The 23632-nt window shown below is 41.4% G+C and overlaps 1 protein-coding gene across 3 annotated transcripts in view; it reads left to right on the top strand.

The window, feature by feature from the left end:
• LOC139565949 (anoctamin-4-like) overlaps positions 1-23632 on the top strand; it is a 47879-nt gene that overhangs the window by 21963 nt on the left and 2284 nt on the right. For all 3 annotated transcript variants that reach the window (XM_071386659.1, XM_071386660.1, XM_071386661.1), the window contains 22 exons: positions 629-729; positions 1180-1224; positions 1334-1465; positions 1809-1915; positions 2258-2313; positions 2632-2753; positions 3012-3146; positions 3448-3544; positions 4175-4235; positions 10651-10733; positions 11914-12054; positions 12341-12505; positions 17088-17124; positions 17322-17433; positions 17540-17597; positions 18143-18240; positions 18341-18483; positions 21932-22084; positions 22402-22549; positions 22685-22804; positions 22903-23011; positions 23115-23318. In XM_071386659.1, coding sequence (XP_071242760.1) covers positions 629-729; positions 1180-1224; positions 1334-1465; positions 1809-1915; positions 2258-2313; positions 2632-2753; positions 3012-3146; positions 3448-3544; positions 4175-4235; positions 10651-10733; positions 11914-12054; positions 12341-12505; positions 17088-17124; positions 17322-17433; positions 17540-17597; positions 18143-18240; positions 18341-18483; positions 21932-22084; positions 22402-22549; positions 22685-22804; positions 22903-23011; positions 23115-23306 — 2415 coding nt within the window. In that variant the 3' untranslated portion in view covers positions 23307-23318. The remainder of the gene's footprint in view (positions 1-628; positions 730-1179; positions 1225-1333; positions 1466-1808; positions 1916-2257; positions 2314-2631; positions 2754-3011; positions 3147-3447; positions 3545-4174; positions 4236-10650; positions 10734-11913; positions 12055-12340; positions 12506-17087; positions 17125-17321; positions 17434-17539; positions 17598-18142; positions 18241-18340; positions 18484-21931; positions 22085-22401; positions 22550-22684; positions 22805-22902; positions 23012-23114; positions 23319-23632) is intronic.

Genomic DNA, 23632 nt, shown 5'->3' with positions numbered 1-23632 from the left:
TGCAAGGTAGAATTCTTCTGGAAATTATCCGAAAATGCAGTACTGACTATATTTATTTTTATTTTTATTTTATTTCACCTTTATTTAACCAGGTAGGCTAGTTGAGAACAAGTTCTCATTTGCAACTGCGACCTGGCCAAGATAAAGCATAGCAGTGTGAACAGACAACACAGAGTTACACATGGAGTAAACAATAAACAAGTCAATAACATGGTAGAAAAAAAAGAGAAATATAACTGTGCTACTGGGATTTTGAAGAAATCAAACACACATAGTTTGTTATCTTTTAAAGATCCTAGTAAAAACTTTTCCGCAGCCATGACAGCGAATGCCTGTCAACTGTTCTGAGATCAGTCACAGGAAATTGATGTCACAGGAAATGATGAGAGAGAAAAGAAAATCAATATTTAAACTGTCCCTTTCCTCTTTATGTCCAGTTGTGAAATCCATAAACCTCTCTACTGAAGCTGGATACATGTGTGGCAACATGATTTAGAATAGAAACATTTTAATTTAAAACATTAGATTTTATATTATTTAAATGTTTTTATGTGCTAAGAAACTCTTCTAAGAAAGAGTATCAACAGGACATAATACTTCTAATGCTGGGTCTTTTCCCCTCCAACAGTTGTCTGTGTGCAACAGTGATGTGATCTTCCTGAAGCTGCATGCTCCCTGGGAGGTGCTGTGTCGCTACGCAGAGCTTATGAACATTCGGATGCCGTTCAGGTGGGGAGACGAACACACAGCCTCTGTAGTTCCAGACACTCACACACATAAATCACATCGACAGACAGGTTCCCACCACACACACTGCCTGTCTCTCTCTCTCTCGCTCTCTCTCTCACTGACTCTCTCAATCTGTCTCTCTCTCTCTCTCTCTCTCTCTCTCTCTCTCTCTCTCTCTCTCTCTCTCTATGTCTCACTCTCTCTCAATCTCTGTCTCTCTCTCACTCTCTCTCTCATACTATGAATCTACAGTTATTTGCAATGCACTTTTATAAGATAGAATGGTGAGGGGGCTCTAGAGGGGTCAGATTCTAACACATGCGAGCACCGGTACATGTGTTCCCGAGGCATAAGTGACCTAGACTGCTAGACCGCCCAGGCCACTGCAATGCATTAATGCACTGAGATTTTTAATAGTTTAATAGTTGATAATGTTGTGGGGGTTTTCAGGAGGAAAATCTATTACATGCATCGACGGTACAAGTTCATGAGTAGGTGAGTGCTAATTGATTTATTGATTGAATTTTGGGGCACAACCCTAATGTTAATGGTCTCTGGCTGTGTGTGATGTGTGATTTTTGGGGGGCTTTCTGTCACCATCCAGGATGGAGAAGAGAATCAACAGATTTCGAGGATGGCTGCCTCGCAAACCCATGAAATTTGACAACAACACCCTTCCTGACCTGGAGGAGAATGAAAGCTTTACCGCCCCCTTCAGTCGCTCCAGAATACATCAGTGAGTGAGTGTGTGTGTGTACACCACCAGGTTGGTATATGTTTTTTCCTTGCTAACACAAAGGTGAAGATGAATCAATGTCTTCCATCTTTAAACCACAAGTCTTAGTTTTAGGGTACCACATTTTTGCAATGTAAACAAATGAACAAAATTTCCTTGTGGGCGTGGTCCAATTTTAGGGCCCTTTTTGGGGGGCTCACAAGCGCCCGTCGAGGCAAAATGATATAGAATGCACTGAGATGACATCAGGCCAAAATGGTGTGCTTTTCAAAAGCTCAATAAATGGAACGATCTAGAAGAAATATGATCTAGGATCCTTTTCTGTATCTATATTATGTTACAGTTTTACCATTCACAACAAAGACACGTTCTTCAACAACGCTACCAGGAGTCGCATCGTCCATCATATCTTGCAAAGGGTCAAATATGAGGAGGGCAAAGACAAAATGGGTGAGATTGTCATCATCATCTAACACAGTTACAAATGGCCTCTGGTTAATACATTTACATTGTAGTCATTTAGCAGACGCTCTTATCCAGAGAGACTTGCAGGAGCAATTATGGTTAAGTGCCTTGCTCAAGGGTACATTGACAGATTTTTCACCTAATCGGCTCAGGGATTTGAATCAGCAACCTTTCAGTTACTGGCCCAATGCTACTAACCGCTAGGCTACCTGGCGCCTCTCCAAGTAGTACAAGTCCACTGCTAGATGTGTTCCACGTTTGAGATACAGCATGTCTCTGGTGTGTAGAGGGTTTGACGGTGTCTTCATGTTCTTGTTTATGCTCCAGGGCTGAATCGTCTTTTGAGCAATAGTTCATACGAGGCAGCTTTTCCCCTTCATGAGGTAATGCACTGACACTTCACACATTGGCTTGGAAGAGAAATATCACTTGTCGGATCTTCATTTGAGCCAGTTCGCTACAGCAGGAAAATAATCCTGCGGCAACCAGGAATGTGAATTATTATGTGGTTTATAATTAATTGACATTTTTCGTTAGGGCAAATCAAGTCTGATATTTCAAAGTGGAAATGACACATTTTGAAGCATTTTTAAAACTCAAATACACTACAAGTTTGCATTTCCTGTCAGCAACAAAAGAGTGATCAAATTAAGATCCTACATCTGTAGTTATGATGGTACATTACGTGTGTGTGTGAACAGGGGAGCTACAGAAGTAAGAACTCCATCCGGACGCATGGGGCAGAGAACCACAGACACTTGCTGTATGAATGCTGGGCCTGGTGGGGTGTGTGGTACAAGTACCAGCCACTGGACCTCATAAGGTACAACACTGTGTTAACACTCCTGCTCTATATGGACATCACAGGTCTAATACAATGTATTATCTGCACCTTGCAGGTTGTCCCTAGATCCTCCAAGCAATACAACTTCACAAGCCACATGTATTAAAGCCACATGAATTAATCAATGAACGAGTGAATTTACTAGATCATTAAAAATCGTATGAAGCCACAACATCATTGCAATGGTGGTACATAATGACCTGTTTGTTGGCGTTTGTCTCCTGGCGGTGTTGTCAGGCGGTACTTCGGTGAGAAAATTGGTCTCTATTTTGCCTGGCTGGGTTGGTACACTGGGATGCTGTTCCCTGCGGCGCTGGTTGGGCTCATGGTCTTCCTCTACGGCTGGTTCACCCTAGACCACTGCCAGGTCAGGTAATGTGAGCTCACCTAATACTCATTGGTCTTCTTCAATTAGGTTTTACCTCATTGTTTTACCTTAGTATTTTATACATATTTTATCCTTCACTATGTTTGGTCTTGTGTTCTTCCACTAGAAAAAATACCAAACAGACGCATGCTTTACACTAGTGTAAATTTGGCCTTAGTCTGGTAGAAGTCTATTACCAATGCTATCAATGCCTTAGTCGTGTGGCAGCACTGACACAGGCTGATAAATGCATTAAGAATTGATGAGTGAATGGAACCAGGCTAAAAGTTGTCTGTGATTCTCCAGTAAAGAAATCTGCCAGGCCACTGACATCATCATGTGCCCCATATGTGACGAGTACTGCCCCTACCTGAGACTCTCAGACAGCTGCATCTATGCCAAGGTGACTTCCGTACTACCATGTAGAGTATGTTAAACGTTTGCCCCAGACTGAGCACTGCTGACAAACATCAGGGCAGTTGTAGCTAATTCTGATCCTGGAGAGCCACTGGGTGTGATTCAAATGATTAACTAATGATGGTCATAAAATTAGACCACAGCTATTTTGCGTTAGAGCTGGGCTGAAACAAAAGCCTGCGTACACTGCAGCTCTCCAGGAACAGGGATTTTGTCCTATACTTTTTAAAACAATATTGCCATTTTTTTGACAAACATTTACTCCAGAGCTATGCCACAGTAACATAAGTATAACACATTTAGCAAGGTAATCTTTTTACTTTAGATTTTTGTCATTTAGCAGACGCTCTTATCCAGAGCGACTTGCAGTAGTGAATGCATACATTTTCATACTGGTCCCTCATGGGAAACGAACCCACAACCCTGGCGTTTCAAACGTCATGCTCTACCAACTGAGCTACACGGGACTACTTTTTGAGCTTGCTCTGGAAAATGTCTAACGAACAGCCCTCCTTTGTAATCTTTATATACAAATGTGACTACTGTGTGTGTTTGTACTGAATTCATGTTTTCTGAAATCATTTCTCTAAGCAATTGCTCTGTTTCTTGGCTTTAGGTCACCCATCTTTTTGACAACGGAGCAACAGTTTTCTTTGCTGTATTCATGGCTGTGTGGGGTGAGTTATCATTTAGTATAAATATTATAGGTTCAATTTAAAACAAATCTCATTTTATTGTAAAATAAAGTTTAAGAATTAACTCACTCAACAGTTTAATGGGTCAGCATTCCATGCACACTATATTTAAGTTTTTACAGTATTTACAGTGAAGTGTTACAGGGTCCTCCTCAGCATTGCACAAGATCCCAGGCAAAAGGTGTATAGGGAGAGTTAGTGCAGGGCCCAGCCTCCTCATCGTCATAGCAGCAGGGTCTAGGCAGGGAGGATTCAGCCACTACTTCATAACGACAGTAAGCCGGTGGTTTCACACTCTTCAAGTCCTCTGGAAGTTGAATGATGGTGGAAGGGACTGAAACATATAGAATACATGTGTTATTAACATTGCCTCCTGTTTAGTCAAATGCTTAACTTTTGATTTCAGAATATAGTGAGATCGAAAGTGTTCAGTGGATTTGATAAAACAAAAATGAAAGTTTTTGTCAAACTACATACAGTGGGGAGAACAAGTATTTGATACACTGACGATTTTGCAGGTTTTCCTACTTACAAAGCATGTAGAGGTCTGTAATTTTTATCATAGGTACACTTCAACTGTGAGAGAAGGAATCTAAAACAAAAATCCAGAAAATCACATTGTATGATTTTTAAGTAATTAATTTGCATTTTATTGCATGACATAAGTATTTGATACATCAGAAAAGCAGAACTTAATATTTGGTACAGAAACCTTTGTTTGCAATTACAGAGATCATACGTTTCCTGTAGTTCTTGACTAGGTTTGCACACACTGCAGCAGGGATTTTGGCCCACTCCTCCCTACAGATCTTCTCCAGATCCTTCAGGTTTCGGGGCTGTCGCTGGGCAATACGGACTTTCAGCTCCCTCCAAAGATTTTCTATTGGGTTCAGGTCTGGAGACTGGCTAGGCCACTCCAGGACCTTGAGATGCTTCTTACGGAGCCACTCCTTAGTTGCCATGGCTGTGTGCTTCGTGTCGTTGTCATGCTGGAAGACCCAGCCACGACCCATCTTCAATGCTCTTACTGAGGGAAGGAGGTTGTTGGCCAAGATCTCGCAATACATGGCCCCATCCATCCTCCCCTCAATACGGTGCAGTCGTCCTGTCCCCTTTGCAGAAAAGCATCCCCAAAGAATGATGTTTCCACCTCCATGCTTCACGGTTGGGATGGTGTTCTTGGGGTTGTACTCATACTTCTTCTTCCTCCAAACACGGCGAGTGGAGTTAGACCAAAAAGCTCTATTTTTGTCTCATCAGACCACATGACCTTCTCCCATTCCTCCTCTGGATCATCCAGATGGTCATTGGCAAACTTCAGACAGGCCTGAACATGCACTGGCTTAAGCAGGGGGACCTTGCGTGCACTGCAGGATTTTAATCCATGACGGCGTAGTGTGTTACTAATGGTTTTCTTTGAGACTGTGGTCCCAGCTCTCTTCAGGTCATTGACCAGGTCCTGCCGTGTAGTTCTGGGCTGATCCCTCACCTTCCTCATGATCATTGATGCCCCACGAGGTGAAATCCTGCATGGAGCCCCAGACCGAGGGTGATTGACCGTCATCTTGAACTTCTTCCATTTTCTAATAATTGCGCCAACAGTTGTTTCCTTCTCACCAAGCTGCTTGCCTATTGTCCTGTAGCCCATCCCAGCCTTGTGCAGGTCTACAATTTTATCCCTGATGTCCTTACACAGCTCTCTGGTCTTGGCCATTGTGGAGAGGTTGGAATCTGTTTGATTGTGTGTGGACAGGTGTCTTTTATACAGGTAACGAGTTCAAACAGGTGCAGTTAATACAGGTAATGAGTGGAGAACAGGAGGGCTTCTTAAAGAAAAACTAACAGGTCTGTGAGAGCCAGAATTCTTACTGGTTGGTAGGTGATCAAATACTTATGTCATGCAATAAAATGCAAATGAATTATTTAAAAATCATACAATGTGATTTTCTGGATTTTTGTTTTAGATTCCGTCTCTCACAGTTGAAGTGTACCTATGATAAAAATTACAGACCTCTACATGCTTTGTAAGTAGGAAAACCTGCAAAATCGGCAGTGTATCAAATACTTGTTCTCCCCACTGTATTTGCCTTGGTCAGTTCATGGATCACTACACTGTGTCAAGGCAACATCCCTGGAATAGGCCTACCTGTTGTGAGGAGCTTCCCTGTAGAGGGCAGGTTTTTAAGAGCCTGCTTTAGCCTCGTGTCAAAACTCCAGCACTTCAGCAGGCAGAACACAGCTAGGTAGAACTGCAGGCCAAAGGCCAACAGAAGCGCTAGCCAAATGAAGATCTGGGCGGCTGTGTGAGAAGACAGGTGGGGAAAAAGAGTTAGGGAGAGAAAGAGTGAGTGAAATAAAGGAAGAGAGCAAAGCTGGTAGACTGATGTGGAGGAAGGGATGATCACATGTCTACAGTTTATCCAAAATGTCCCTGGGGAAATGGACCCAGATTAGGCCTAGCACATGTGGACAAGAGCTCCTAATGGCCAGGGCCAAGCATTTTGCAACATATAGCAAAGTAACCATACAGACGCTGTAGACTGTAACCAGTGTGGTGGAAAAACCACTCAAAGGCAGTCCAATCTCAATGTAAAAAAAGCTTTATTACGAGTATGCATGCAAGGGAAAACCAATTTGACTCGCTATTTGTTCTCCACAGACATTTTATACAGACCAAGGATGGATGGGGTGTTTCACATGCCCTTCAAATGAGTCCGGTACTTCTGCTTATCACCACAGATAGTAGACCTTGAGAAAGACCAATCATTTCAAGGACATCGCCACTCCCCCACACATCCTTGGATAACAAGAACCATGAAAGATTGACAGGAAATTAGAACAGGCCAGTTTAGAAACAGTTCTAAAACAGACTGATTATATTACATATCAGGGAACAGAACAACCTTAAAGACAAGACGAGGAGCAGGATGACCTGTGTAACAGGTCATATAAGATTAAAAATCAAATTTACTCTTCCACACCAGTCCTCTTCCATCTGTTTTCCAGAAATGTGCACAATTGAACAATAGGCATGAACTATGGCTTTAATACACTGTAGATACCGGACTGTAAACTGCCCAAACACTAATCCATACTACCAGTCCTCTCTATTTTCCAGATAGTTCAAATGAGAAATACAAGTTGTGTAATGTATCTTCTATTCTTCTCAGAGAGCTTGGTGACTTCCAAATCTCAGGCGGTGAGTGCGCTGCCAGACTGACTCATATTAAAATAGCTGAAGTTCTTCGTTTTTCAATTATTGATTGCACTGCAAATTCAGACATTGTCTTCGGGGCTAATGGAAACCACTCTCAGAAATGTCCCTGTCGTTCATCTTTTATGGTGAGCAATTTATGATAGAGAGATTTAACTTCAACATACTTTGGATCAGGTATTCATTACACTACATATAATACATATAATACTGTACTGTAAGTCAACAATTTCAATTCAGTTTAACCAAGAAGAATGAATTAACCAACACAAACAATGGAGCAATACTCCAAGGTGCATTCTAGGCCATTTTCACGTGGAAATATAGCACTTGATTTATATGAGTGTGTCACCTCAACGTATGTGATTCACTCACCCGCCATTGCCTTAGGTTCTGTGTCCCAGACCCAGACGTCTGGCTGGGAAAGGTCCAGAGAGAAGCTGTCATTCTGGGGATGGCCCATCGATCACCTCCTTTACACAGAACCAGGGCCTATCTAGACAAGACGGAGACATTAGCATGTAGTGTTAACCACAGATTGCTTTAGATAACATTTGACTTGACAGAGGCTGTCATAATTATTTCATAAGAGTTTGTGACAGTAGGGTATGCATGTTTCTTCAGTGTAAGTTAGTAGCTATGGTTACTGATTGCATACTTCATGAGTCATGATTTTGTCATATTGTTTACTGTTTTGAATGGTCACGTGTTGATCAGTGGACGTTGTTTGTGATGACTTTACGTGGGTTTCATGTGTACTTAAAGCTGGAATCCAGCGGTGAAACTGCCACATCCGTTAGCGATATTACAACAACAAAGACGTGACTTCAAACAACGAATTGTTTTTCCCTCGGATATCATTGCACACGCCAGAGAACTGCAGAGTATGTACAACGATGTACTTTTACCACGATGCTGGATGCTCATTTCCTCAAAACAATAACAATAACAAATGCGGGTGGGGTGTCCAGTGATGCCGTTTCGCCTATCACTTCCCTAATGTGTTATCTAACGTGTTATCTAATGTGTTAGCGAGACTCATGTATAGGTTAATGTGGTCAAATGCAGGTCATTGTTACACTAAATCTCCACAATTCATCATTTTCTTGAGTGCAATGTCTACCAAAATATTTGTTTTATCTAACCCTGCCTTTAATCAGTCACAAATTGGCAATGTTATCTCCTTGCTACAAAGTACGGTACTTCAAAGGTCACATTTATTGCGTGAACTGTGCTTCACTCAAATGCATACAATAAAGTAGATCAGCTGAAAACATTAAACAGTTGTTGCTAGAGCAAATTATGTAAAATCTACAAGTGATAAACAACCTAACTGCATTCGGTGCTCATTCAGCTGGTAGATTGCAAGAATTTTCTGTAGTGCAATTATATTCACATTTTAGTCATTTATCTGACACACTATCCAGACACACTTATAATCATGTAGGTGCATACCAGTGGAACCACAGCTATACAATTATGACAATAAAGCAAAACATTTTAAAATACATTTGGGATTAATCGAGGCTAAATAACTGCATAGGTCCTAAGATACTTAATACAGCATGGTACCCCAACTGGTGGCCCGTGGGCCGAATGTGGCCCACGGGTCGATTTATTTGGCCACCAAAGTTTGCCGAGCAAAAAAAATGTTGGGGGGGGATTATTATTGTTGGACAGAAAAGACTAAAAAATAACAGTTAATCAGCTATAAGGTTTTTTTTTATTTTAGGAATCTGTTCAAGTATTCCCACGCATAATAGAGAGACACGACGTGATCATATACTAATGCAAGCAAGGTTTTGAATGATTATGTTTTAGTCAAACATTATCTGTTTGGACCGTCTTTTTGCAGTCTACAAATTATGTTCTGATCCCCTGACGATCCGCTCAAGAAAAAAATGGTCCCGCGGCTGAATCTAGTTGATGATCCGTGCCATACAGTATCGTTGGACTGCCTGTAAATAAGTATAAAACTCAACCTACCTGGGTTTGTCTGGAGAGCAGTGGATCTTGCTGCAGGGCCTTGCTGTTGTCCAACACTGACTATTTCTTGGCATTCACCTACAGTAGAATACCCATTGAAATCGCTTCATTAACATTCTTCTGAAGTGTGTTCCCCTGCTGCTATCTCTGCAGAAACATGTGCCTTTCCACCAAAAGAGCCCGCTAGTCACTGGCCGGCCTCATGAAACTAACTGTCTTGAACTACTAAAACATGTGCCTTTCCATTCAGAGCTACTAGTTAAACAGATCTTAGTCCAGCCTCTGCAAAGAGATTGCTCTGATTGTCAAGTGACACACTGGTAAACAGATTTGTATGGGTTACCCATTGCCAAGGACTTTGTTCAGGAGCACCTACCCTCTCTCTCCAGTGCTTTAAAGGCAGCAGTTACTTGTTGGTGAAATTACCTATTGCACAGTGTCTGTCCTAAATAGCTAAAATAGTGAACTGAAGTAATAGTATGAATCCTGGCACCCAACAACTGTGCTGCAAAATAATTGTATTATCTGTGTAATGAATACTCAGGAAGAAAAAGGTGTAGATTCACTCGCAGAGTGCAGCAGGTGTTTATTTCACCTTTACAGAAGGCAGGAATCGTGGTCACAGGCAGGCAATGGTCATACACAGGTATGAAAGGCAAACAGGCAGGTGAATAAAAACTAGGACTGAAGGCTATAACTGGTTCTCACAAAAAAAGCTAGGAAAAGGCTTAGTAGAGTCAAAACAAACAATACCTCACAAAGCCACAAACAGAATGAACTGAACTAAATAAGGAGCTGATGAGACCAGGTGAGTAACTAACACAGGTGAAATCAATGAACAAAAATGAAAGACAGGGCTACGTTCAATAACACAACGAAACAGAACACAAGGTTGACTAAGAAAATAAATACAGAACCTTACAATCTGAATGTGGAGAACTACTTGAAGTGATAATTGAATCATTTTGAGTCATGCAAAACAACCTTCCTTCAACTAAGAAAGCGATGGTTGAATTTAAATGGTTCCTGTTTTTGGCAGCAATGCAAGAGATGGTTGAATTTAAATTATTCTGTTTGTAATTGCCAACATTGTTTTATAGCTTGAACACAAGTGTACATATTTGTCCCACATTCAATATGACACATACTCACCAAGCCCTAACAACCCTCAAACACTAACCTAGTTGTGTATTTTAGCAACCGTGTTTCTCGAGTTCTGGAAGAGGCGGCGAGCGGTCCTTGCATATGACTGGGACCTAATTGACTGGGAGGAAGAGGAGGTAAATATACTTTCATTATGATCAGCATCATCAAATTAGAAATAATCTCCCAGGCATAGCATGTGTTTGTATTGTAAGAAGATCTTTTCAGATTAAAAAAATAATCATTTCTTATAAGATTTTAACAATCATGCCATGAAGGTCCTAGGGACATTCCACTTTGCTGAAATATACAAAATATTACAAGAGGGAGCATTACCTTGAGATTCCCACTCGGGTTATGACTAGGGTTGATAAGCAGGAACTGGGTTACTGAGATTTTCCACCCAAAGCCAATCCCTTTTCTCAGGATAAATAACAACAAGAAACCGGTAAATGAGTTCTATGAACAGCATGATGCGAAATAGAACTGTTAAATGATATGCCATGTCTAAATCTTCTCTAGGCTACAGCCTTCCTTCTGCTATCGCATATCTGCATGATCAATCATCACCGCTCACGTTGGGGACAGACAGCCCGTCTCAGTATGGAGCACAGAATTTTGTATTTTTAATGTTGAGGTACATTGATGTAATATTTTTTTATAGACATCCCCTTTCTAAAATGTGGGTTTTAATTGAATAACAAAAATATATACATTCTGCCCACTTATTTTCCTTCCAAATGTGTTTGCCAGTTTTGCACATATCTAAATCTTACCGAGGCGAGGAGATACGCTAATACACACGTCGCACAACATTATGGGAAATATTATGAAAGGTGTATGTATATATAGGTGTAAGTCTACTAATTCATGTAAAATAGGCCTTACTACATTTAAAAAAATCTAATTCACTTGCCTTTAATTGTAACTTTGTAGGCCGCATGTCCTGCACAGCATAACAGTTTCTCTCCCAACTTCATGGTTTGAGCGATGTCCATATAATACAGTGACACAGTCCACACTCAAAAAATTAAACACTTTAGAATTACACTTCCAGTTTTGGCGGGAAATACCGGGTTACCCGGGAGAAAAGTGATTTGATTCTCGGGATGGAACATTTGTAAAATACCAGGAATATATTCAACCTTGGTTATGAACACTTTGCTGTGTTCTTGAAATACCCACAGTTATGTGTTCTACAGCTGTTTGAAGAAAGCCAAGGAGATGTGTCATGATCACTTTCCTAGAACATTTTGCAGACGTTTGCAGAACATTCTGGGAGCGTTTGTGGCTCAGCCAGCTTTCTGTGTGCTGCAGGAGGAAATCCGTCCCCAGTTTGAGGCCAAATATTCCAAAAAGGAGAGGATGAACCCCATATCTGGAAAGCCTGAGCCGTACCAGGCCTTTACAGACAAGTACAGCAGACTCATCGTCTCAGCTTCTGGAATCTTCTTTATGGTAAGTCCCTGGAGTAGGTAGGGTGAATATTTAATAATAAATTAATTTGAGTAGGGACAGATTCATTAAAATGGTTTGCATGTTGCCTCATGCTTGCTGCTTGTCAAACCAGTTTCCCACTGGTTTTTGTTTGAATTCATTAAAATCTTTAGTAAATGGCCCATGCAGGAATCAAACCCATAACTGTGATGTTGCAAGCAAGCCAACTCAAACCAGTGAGCTATCAATCAGATTTGCCTTGTTGCTATCGGTGTGTCTGACCATAATGTTTTATTGACATACTCAGATCCTGGTGGTGATCGCTGCCGTCTTCGGCATCGTGATTTACCGTGTGATCACAGTCAGCACTTTTGCCGCCTTCGGCTGGGCTCTCATCAGGAATAACTCTCAGGTGGCCACCACCGGCACAGCCGTGTGCATCAACTTCTGCATCATCATGCTCCTCAATGTGGTAAGGGCTTTGTTTAGAATTGCATTTAGGATTATGAGATGAAAAAGTGGCATATATACAGTTGAAGTCGGAAGTTTACATACGCCTTAGCCAAATACATTTAAACTCAGTTTTTCAAAATTCATGACATTTAATCCTAGTCAAATTTCCCTGTCTTAGGTTAGTTTGGATCACCACTTCATTTTAAGAGTGTGAAATGTCAGAATAATAGTATAGAGAATTATTTCTTTCAGCTTTTATTTCTTTCATCACATTCCCAGTGGGTCAGAAGTTTACATACACTCAATAAGTATTTGGTAGCATTGCCTTTAAATTGTTTAACTTGGGTCAAACGTTTCGGGTAGCCTTCCACAAGCTTCCCACAATAAGTTGGGTGAATTTTGGCCCATTCCTCCTGACAGAGCTGGTGTAACTGAGTCAGGTTTGTAGGCCTCCTTGCTCGCACACGCTTTTTCAGTTCTGCCCACAAATGTACTATTGGATTGAGGTCAGGGCTTTGTGATGGCCACTCCAATACCTTGACTTTGTTGTCCTTAAGCCATTTTGCCACAACTTTGGAAGTATGCTTGGGGTCATTGTCCATTTGGAAGACCCATTTGCGACCAAGCTTTAACTTCCTGACTGATGTCTTGAGAAGCTGCTTCAATATATCCACATAATTTTCCTGCCTTATGATGCCATCTATTTTGTGAAGTGCACCAGTCCCTCCTGCAGCAATGCACCCCCACAATATGATGCTGCCACCCCCCGTGCTTCATGGTTGGGATGGTGTTCTTCGGCTTGCAAGCCTCCCCCTTTTTCCTTGAAACATAACGACAGTCATTATGGCCAAACAGTTCCATTTTTGTTTCATCAGACCAGAGGACATTTCTCCAAAAAGTACGATCTTTGTCCCCATGTGCAGTTTCAAACCGTAGTCTGGCTTTTTATGGCGGTTTTAGAGCAGTGGCTTCTTCCTTGCTGAGCGGCCTTTCAGGTTATGTCAATATAGGACTCGTTTTACTGTGGATACAGATACTTTTGTACCTGTTTCCTCCAGCATCTTCACAAGGTCCTTTGCTGTTGTTCTGGGATTGATTTGCACTTTTCGCACCAAAGTACATTCATCTCTAGGAGACAGAACACGTCTCCTTCCTGAGCGGTATGACGGCTGCGTGGTCCCATGGTGTTTATACTTGCGTACTATTGTTTGTACAGATGAACGTGGTACCTTCAGGCGTTTGGAAATTGCTCCCAAGGATGAACCAGACTTGTGGAGGTCTACAATTTTCTTTCTGAGGTCTTGGCTTATTTCTTTTGATTTTCCCATGATGTCAAGCAAAGAGGCACTGAGTGTGAAGGTAGGCCTTTAAATACATCCCCAGGTACACCTCCAATTGACTCAAATGATGTAAATTTGCCTATCAGAAGCTTCTAAAGCCATGGCATCCTTTTCTGGAATTTTCCAAGCTGTTTAACTTCTCTGGGATATGTGGGACGCTAGCGACAGCCAGTGAAATTGCAGGGCGCCAAATTCAAAACAACAGAAATCTCATAATTAAAATTCCTTATACACCATTTTAAAGATAAACTTCTCGTTAATCCAGCCAAAGTGTCTGATTTCAAAAAGGATTTACGGCGAAAGCACACCCTGCGATTATGTTAGCTCAGTACATAGCCACAGAAAAACACAGCCATTTTTCCAGCTAAAGAGAGGAGTAACAAAAAGCAGAAATAGAGTTAAAATGAATCACTAACCTTTGATGATCTTCATCAGATGACACTCATAGGACTTCATGTTACACAATACATGTATGTTTTGTTCGGTAAAGTTCATATTATATCCAAAAATCTGAATTTAGGCGGGACGCTACTGTCTCACTTGGCCAAAAGCCAAAGAAAATGCAGCGCGCCAAATTCAAATAAAATACTATAAAAATCAAACTTTCATTAAATCACACATGAAATATACCAAATTAAAGCTACACATGTTGTGAATCCAGCCAACATGTCTGATTTCAAATTAGCTTTTCGGCGAAAGCACACCAAACGATTATGTTAGGTCAGTACATAGCCACAGAAAAACACAGCCATTTTCCCAGCCAAAGATAGGAGTCACAAAAAGCAGAAATAGAGTTAAAATGAATCACTAACCTTTGATGATCTTCATCAGATGACACTCATAGGACATCATGTTACACAATACATGTATGTGTTGTTCGATAATGTGCATATTTATATCCACAAATCTCGGTTTACATTGGCGCCATGTTCAGAAATGCCTCCAAAATATCCGGAGAAATTGCAGAGAGCCACGTCAAATAACAGAAATACTCATCATAAACTTTGATGAAAGATACATGTTTTACATAGAATTAAAGATACACTTGTTCTTAATGCAACCGCAGTCTCAGATTTCCCAAAAACTTTATGGAAAAAGCACACCATGCAATAATCTGAGACGGCACTCAGATATAACAACATTTCTCCACCATGTTGGAGTCAACAGAAATACGAAATTACATCATAAATATTCCCTTACCTTTGATAATCTTCATCAGAATGCACTCCCAGGAATCCTAGTTCCACAATAAATCGTTGTTTTGTTCGATAATGTCCATTACTTATCTCCAAGTAGCTAGCACGTTTAGTGCACATGTCCAAACGCTCGCGCAGATGCAGGCGAACTCGGACGAAAACTTCAAAAAGTTATATTACATGTTGAATAAACTGGTCAAACTAAGTAGAGAATCAATATTCAGGATGTTGTTATCATATATATCCAATAACGTTCCAACCGGAGAATTCCTTCGTGTCTGTAGAAGTAATGGAACGCAAGGCGATATCATGTGGAATGCGCAATCTGGCAATCTGCCAGACCACTGACTCATTCCCCTCTCATCCGGCCCCACAACACAGTATAAGCTTCATTCTACAGACTGTTGACATCTAGTGGAAGGCGTAGGAAGTGCAAACAGATCCATATCTTACTGGGGATTGAATAGGCGATGAGTTGAACATCGACCAGTCTCAGAATTCTCACTTCCTGTTTGGATTTTTTTCTCATGTTTTTGCCTGCCATATGAGTTCTGTTATACTCACAGACACCATTCAAACAGTTTTAGAAACTTCAGAGTGTTTTCTATCCAATAGTAATAATGATATGCATATATTAGCATCTGGGACAGAGTAGGAGGCCGTTCAATTTGGGCACGCTATTCATCCAAAAGTGAAAATGCTGCCCTCTATCACAAAGAAGTTAAAGGCACAGTCAACTTAGTGTATGTAAACTTCTGACCCACTGGAATTGTGATACAGTGAATTATAAGTTAAATAATCTGTCTGTAAACAATTGTTGGAAAAATGACTTGTGTCGTGCACACAGTAGATGTCCTAACTGACTTGCCAAAACTATAGTTTGTTAACAAGAAATGTGGAGTGGGTGAAAAATGAGTTTTAATGACTCCAACCTAAGTGTATGTAAACCTCCGACTTCAACTGTATAAATATACACATACACTGAGTTTACACAACATTAGGAACACCTGCTCCACCCAAAGGACATCCAGCCACTAGCAGGCCAGTGGTTAAAAACGGGTCATTGATGAAAGGGGACAAAGGAGGCTGACACAAATTGTGTAGAGCAACAGAAGGGCTACAGTTAGTCAACTGACAGTCCAGTACAACATTGGTGCCCAAAAACCCATAAAAGAATGCACAACTCGTCGTACCTTGACACGAATAGGGTATGGCAGCCGACAACCTTACAGAGTTCCACTTCTTTCATTAAAAACAAGAAACTGTGGTTGCAGTGGGCTAAGCAACGAAGACACTGGAGAATTGGAAAAACATTGCCTGGTCTGATGAATCCTGGTTCCTGCTGTATCACACTGATGTGTAACAACATTGCAGGCTGGTGGTGGTGGTGCGATGGTGTGGGGTGTGTTTTCATGGCACACATTAGGCCCCTTGATAAAAGTGGAGCAACATTTGAATGCCACAGGATATCTGAACATGATTGCCAATCAGGTGCATCCCTTCATGGCAGCAGTGTATCCGCCTGCGAATAGATTTTTTACAGCAGGATAATGCCCCATGACACAAGGCTAGGATTGTCCAGAAATGGTTCCACGAACATGAATTAATTCAGCTTACTGCAGTGGCCTGCCCAGTCACCAGATCTCAATCCAATTGAGCATCTGTGGGATGAGATGGAACAAGCTATTTGGAGTAGAGATCCACTACCAGCAATTCATGAGGAAATCATTGGAGTCAACATGGGCCAGCATCCCTGTGGAACGCTTTCGACGCCTTGAATTGAATTGAGGCTGTTCCTTGGGCAAAGGGGGGTGCAACTCAATATTAGGAAGGTGTTCTTAATGTTTTGTACACTCAGTGTATATTAATGTCTATCAGTGGTGAAACCCTAATGTCGTGTAGCGCTTTTTGATATAGTTAAGTACAGTTGCGCTCAAAATGTTGATAAAAATGAATCCTAACGCCCTTCAATGCCATGACGTATCGTGTTTTAGATACAACAGCATGAGAATCAAGAGAATCATGGAAAACAAACCCTATTAACTGGTAACCTTGTTTTTTTCAGTTGTATGAAAAAGTTGCCCTTCTGCTCACCAATTTAGGTAAGCTACAACTGTTCCTCCATCTGTCATCATGCTGTAACATGCCATCCTCAGAGGTAATTACAGTCAATATAATGCAGGGGCTGTCATTTTATACACACCCTCTCTCTTTCTGTCTCCCTCTCTTTATTCTTCTTTCTCTCTATTTTCTCTCTCTTTCTGTTTCTCTGTCTCTCCCTCTGGTTCTGTATCCACAGAGCAGCCAAGGACTGAGTCAGAGTGGGAGAACAGCTTCACCCTGAAGATGTTCCTGTTTCAGTTTGTCAATCTCAACAGCTCTACCTTCTACATAGCTTTTTTCCTGGGCAGGTGAGGAAACATCTCTACTTCATGGTGTAAATCGTAATACACGGCTATATTTCACACTATATTTCATAGAGATTAGTTAGTAAAATGATGTGACCACCTTTGTCAGGTTCACTGGTCGGCCAGGAGCCTATATCCGCCTCATTAACCGCTGGAAATTGGAAGAGGTGAGTGAACTTTCATGAGGCTTTTCAAATGTGTTCAACGTTGAACATTTCTAGTGGAAAGTACTCTCGTGGACAGATGCACGTAACATAAATGGATGTAGCATCTGTCGACAGACTGTGGGATGCCACAATGAATTAGGAACTTTGTTCCAGTACGTAGATTTTTCTGATCGCTGATCACATCACAATTTCGCAGGTGCTCGCATCTTTCAAATTTAGGAAGTGAAGGGGACATTTTGTCCCGTAGACTTGCCAGAAACTGTCTGAGAGTTTCAGTTTAGAGGGGTGGAGACTTCACTAGTCTCTTTAGTATATTTCCTAACACGTCTCCGCCCAGAACTGAATTGAGTTTATGCCGCAAATACCCAACATTTTAGTTCTGGGTGTCCCAGATTAAGTGGAAAGTAGCTTGGAACACTGTATTCTCACTCTAACCTCTGTGTTATGAACCAGAAAATTAGGGTTAGGGTGTAGGGTTACTGGATAGTTAGTTGAAGAGTTGTTGATTGAATAAAGTGTCGGCACTGTTTCCCCTTTCTGTGCAGTGCCATCCCAGTGGTTGTTTGATAGATCTCTGCATGCAGATGGGTATCATCATGGTGCTCAAGCAGACCTGGAACAACTTCATGGAGCTGGGCTACCCGTGAGTATGGCCTGGCTTAGCCAATTAGACGCAACTAGCGCCTAGCGTGTCATCTCCACCAGTCACCCCCCTTGACTCTTTATAATTGGTTGTTTGTCAGGCTGATCCAGAACTGGTGGACGCGGCGAAGGCTGAGGCAGGAGCACGGCCCCAACGCCAAGGCCAGCTTCCCGCAGTGGGAGAGGGACTACAACCTGCAGCCCATGAATGCCTACGGACTGTTTGACGAATACCTGGAGATGAGTATGTGCCCTTTGACACTGAGCCCACGTTTAAAGCAACTGTCCAATGAAAATCTCACTTTTAAAACTTAATATTCTGTTAACTCATACCCAAATAATGTTGCTGACTCATCCTATACTCGTATTTGTGGCCAAAGCATACATTGGAGAAAAAAACACTTAAAAAAACACCTCAAATAGACTGTTTAAAAAATGCTTGCTATTTCCACATAGAGGATGATGTCATCCTCTTGAGAAGGAGGAGCTGGCGAATCAGTGGTTTACTCATATAAAATTCTTTTTTTACCAGTATACATCCACACCTTTCTGTTTTTGGGCTACACCGTTCTAATAGAGAAAAGCTGCTTTTTAACATACTTAATTACCATTTTTTGGAAGGAAAAATATTTATCTCATATTGTAATTAATTAAAGGTTATATTCCATAGAAATCTGGAACACTGGACAGTTACTTTAAACCGCAAATAATTTCTATCTCACTATCAATCAATTGACCAATCAGAAGAAATCAGTGTGCCTCGAGCCATATAGACCTGTGTGAGACCTGAGTGAGCAACCAAGTAAGCCACTGCTCTGCATTGAGAGCACTGAGAATCATTGCCATCATCATCTTGTATGCAGTTTAAACACAAGTGCAGAAAACATAGCTAACTCCTCTGTGTAAGATGGGTGTAAAAATGTGTTGATGTTGTCATCGATAGATCCTGTTCTTTCTGTTTGTCCCATTCCCATCAGTGGTGCTTATACTGTTCTGTTTGTTATGTTCACACGCTTTGACTAGAAATGGCTCAATTGTAGACACTTTGGAATGATTTTGACATGAAATGCTAAACATGCTAATATTGGAGATATTGAGTTACATTGGTTTTTGGACAAAAATACTACAATGTTAGCATTTGGAAATTGTGGCCACTGGCCAGGTATATAAAACCAAAGGATGGATTGATGTCTAACCTTGTCTCTAGACTTCTTACAGCGTAAGGAAAACAATGTGTAAATTGGGTGAACCATTTCCTTAAACAATTTGGGTAACACTTTACACAGGGTTCTTATTACTGTGTAATTATTCCTGTGAGTACAGTGTAATTATTCCTGTGAGTACAGTGTAATTATTCCTGTGAGTACAGTGTAATTATTCCTGTGAGTACAGTGTTATTATTCCTGTGAGTACAGTGCTACAGTGTTACAAGTATTTTAATTACTCATTGTTACACTCCAACTTAGAGCAGCACAACTAACCCTAGCAGCACCCCAGTAAGTGCAGTGTAGCAATTACTAATTACAATTATTTTTACACTGCTTAGAATAATAATTAAACAGTAATAAGAATACTGTAATGTAAATTGTTAATAAGTTGAGAGAACCTATTGGTCAGATGTGGGACACCAACTCCGTTGTCATTTTTCCCTGATTGCCTGATTGCTTGCAGTGAACATGAAAGGTACTGTAGAAAAAAATGTTGTTTACTAGTTAGGTCATGAATGCATGTGCCAAATATGTTTATTGCGCTCCTTGCCATCCTATTCTGCTTTGCCAGGCAAACTGCACATGGAGAGGAGAAAGACCATGAATATTAGCTTAGGACCTAATTACATCTATAGAAAAAAGATTTCCACTTGGCAAAACAGTGTCCTATGAGGGGCTGAGGGTGGTTCTGCAGTGGGCAAAGTGCTGGTGTTAGTGGCAACTTTTTCTCCAGGCTGCCAAGACAATAACACACCTGACTACAGTCTATTACATTTACATTTACATTTAAGTCATTTAGCAGACGCTCTTATCCAGAGCGACTTACAAGTTGGATGACTATAGATCACCTCAGAGGATGTTGATTAACCTAGCTAGTTTCTGGGTGGTGGAAATGACCTTTCTGTCTGAGAGATTCCAGACTGAAATACAGCCTACTTAAATAAGTGGCCAGTTCATAGATTAAATGTCACAAGGCCCACATAAGGCTAAAAACACCTGTCATAAGAATACAGAATTTCTAACAATTTCTACCAGTATTACAAATGACCCGGGGATGTAATTTACCAAGTAAACACTGGTGTAAGAATGAGTGGTTAATGACCCGTGTATGATGTCATTATTGAAAAGTTATCGCATAGTTAACTGAAATATAATGCTATGCAATTCTCCATGTGAAATGTCCATATCAATCTGTAAGCTCTTCACCTTTACAGGAATGACACCCTCTAAAACGGCATGCAGCCTCTGCCAACTTGACTAACTAGGAGAGATCATTATTGAAATGTCAATTTCAATATTTCACTATTTTCTAATCCTCTAAAACAGTCTAATATTTAAGAACTGTTGAATAAAAACCAGAACATGTTTGGACAGTAAGGGCTCTAACCTGCTGTTGTTACATTCCAGAATAAGTTGATCTACATGACTGATTTATCCTCTTTGCCACCCTGGGGAGCTGGAGGTCAACCATAAACTAGCATTCGTACTGTGTTTGCTCATGTAAACCATTATATACATGCCATGTACTGTATATATCATGTTTACATTTATTTACCAGCAATGTGAATCATTAATGTCTACATAGATTTTCCACATGTATATGGAAGGAAAAGTCTGCCCCAAAACTATCTTTTGGTGTTTATTTAATTAGTCCATTGTTGACATAGTCCCAAAATGTTTTGCTTGTCAGCACTCAAGTTACGTAACTTTCAAAATACAGAAATCATCACTGTTTGATGCATTTTGCATTATATGATGCTGCGTTTTGCATCATACGGGGATGATTTCTGTGTTTTGAACGTTGCATATCTTGAAAACTTGAGTGCTGACAAGGAAAACATTTTGGAACTATGTCAACAATGGACTAATTTAACAAATACCAAAAGATAGTTTTTGAGGTGGAGTTGTCCTTTAAGTATGATTATGTGAGGTGTACATAAAGCAGGCACATGCCATGTATTAATCACACAATGGTTACTTGAAGTATTTCTCCTACATGTGTTTTGTGTAGACAGATTTATGTATGACAATGCCAGATGACCGTGACATTTATGACAATGACAGATCAGTGCAACGCTTAGGCTAGGATTCCGTGGTTGCACACAGCATGCAGCTATATCCACATGCATGCGTCACTGTTTATTTTAACCCATAATGCTGCATAGATCCATTATGTGGTGTCTCTGTAGGCTTTTTGAATGCTGATTTGTAATTACGCTCGATGTACTACCGTCTGTGACTTCCTTGGCGAGGCTCTTCACGAAGCACAAAATCTAATGGCTAACTTTGTCCTGTGCAATGCCCACACGCACTGACATACAGTAACAATTGTGACATTGAATGGTATAACCTCAAATCATATTGCCCTTTCTGAGTGAATATGGCTTTGGGGTGGCCATCTGTACAAAATGTAATGGGGTTTTTGAATGGGGTTTTGAATAGGACTACTGGTGACGCTTTACTCTCTGTGTCTGTGTGTTTCAGTCTTACAGTTTGGCTTCACCACCATATTTGTGGCAGCTTTCCCCCTGGCCCCGCTCCTGGCCCTCCTCAACAACATCATCGAGATCCGCCTGGACGCCTACAAGTTTGTCACCCAGTGGCGGAGACCCCTGCCCTCTCAAGCCAAAGACATAGGTTAGGCTCATCTTCCGGTCTGACAATCCCCTACTGTAGGGCCATTTTCAAAGGAATGCAAAAAATGCCATATAGACTAAATTGTTTTACGCCAACAATCGTGCCTCAGCTATTTTCACTGAATGGAACCCTATTTCATTTAGTTTCAGCACAGACAGACGATTTTAGCCGGCCAGTCTATTATGCTTTATACTTTTGGAATCATTTTCATACCCCTTTATAAGTATTCTTTGAAGAAGTCCTGACAGGCTGCTTGCTGGTGAACTGTAATAAATAATTTGCATCGGAGCAAGAACATAATTTTATTTTCTCTCCAGGGATCTGGTACGGCATTCTGGAGGGCATCGGTATCTTGTCCGTCATCACCAACGCCTTTGTCATCGCTGTCACCTCTGACTTCATCCCACGCCTTGTCTATGCATACAAGTACGGACCGTGTGCCGGGCAGGGCCGGGCCGGGGAGAGGTGAGCGAGCCTGACCACAGTGACCACACAGGCAAAGTGTCTGCCTTTGACATTATTATGGCTAGTAATAGAGGGCAGCGACATTGTCCTGCATCACAATGTCAAAGCACTGACATTTTATTGTTTCCTGTCCAGGTGCATGATGGGATATGTAAATGCCAGTCTATCGATGTTCAGAGTGTCTGATTTTGAGAACACTTCGGTGCCCAGGACAGATGGATCGGATATGTTTGGAGAAGCAGTGAAGTACTGCAGGTAGGTTTGGTGACCAAAGAGAGTCTTGGTATGCTTGTGCTTGTTTGAACACAAAAGTCATAACCTTTGACCTTTCGACCCTGTGTTTGACCCCCCAGGTACCGTGACTACAGAGAGCCCCCGGACTCGCCCGGTGAACCATACTCCTACACGCTGCAGTTCTGGCATGTCCTGGCCGCACGGCTGGCCTTCATCATAGTCTTCGAGGTTAGTTTGTACAATTCATTCCATTCAACAAAACCGTAACACAATATTCAGCCGAGATGACAGTCTGTAATTTCTGTACTATTGGTGTTGTGTTCTTTTGTAGCACATGGTTTTCACCATCAAGAACCTGATCGCCTACCTGATCCCAGACCTGCCCAAGGACCTGCGTGACCGCATGCGGCGGGAGAAGTACCTGATCCAGGAGATGATGTACGAGGCCGAGCTAGAGAGACTGCAGAAGGAGAAGAACGAGAAGAAGAAGAATTACAGGGCCCATCATAACGCATTGCCCTGAATGCACAAGCAGGTGATAAATAACTACACTGCACTGAAGGGACCAGCACGGAATACTGACAGGCAATCTATAACAGTTTGCAGGCTGCAGAGTGTGGCGCATAGGAATTACATTTATATATAGGAAGGATAACGCGCCTGCATGACCAATGTGTAGCACCACTCATCTGGGTGAAGCACAGCTGTCATTTTATGCCTGAACGCTCAACACACATCAGCTATCGAAGTAAGATTTGCCAATTGAAGCACGGGACGACAAGGGACCAGGTTGTGCAAGGAAGTGAAATAAGTAATGTCCCTTTTGTTCCTGTTGTCTAGAAGTTCCAC

The sequence above is a fragment of the Salvelinus alpinus genome, chromosome 37, assembly GCF_045679555.1.
Source record: "Salvelinus alpinus chromosome 37, SLU_Salpinus.1, whole genome shotgun sequence".
Classification (NCBI taxonomy): domain Eukaryota; kingdom Metazoa; phylum Chordata; class Actinopteri; order Salmoniformes; family Salmonidae; genus Salvelinus; species Salvelinus alpinus.
Note: the sequence above shows the minus strand (reverse complement) of the source record. Positions and strands in the feature narration are given on the sequence as shown.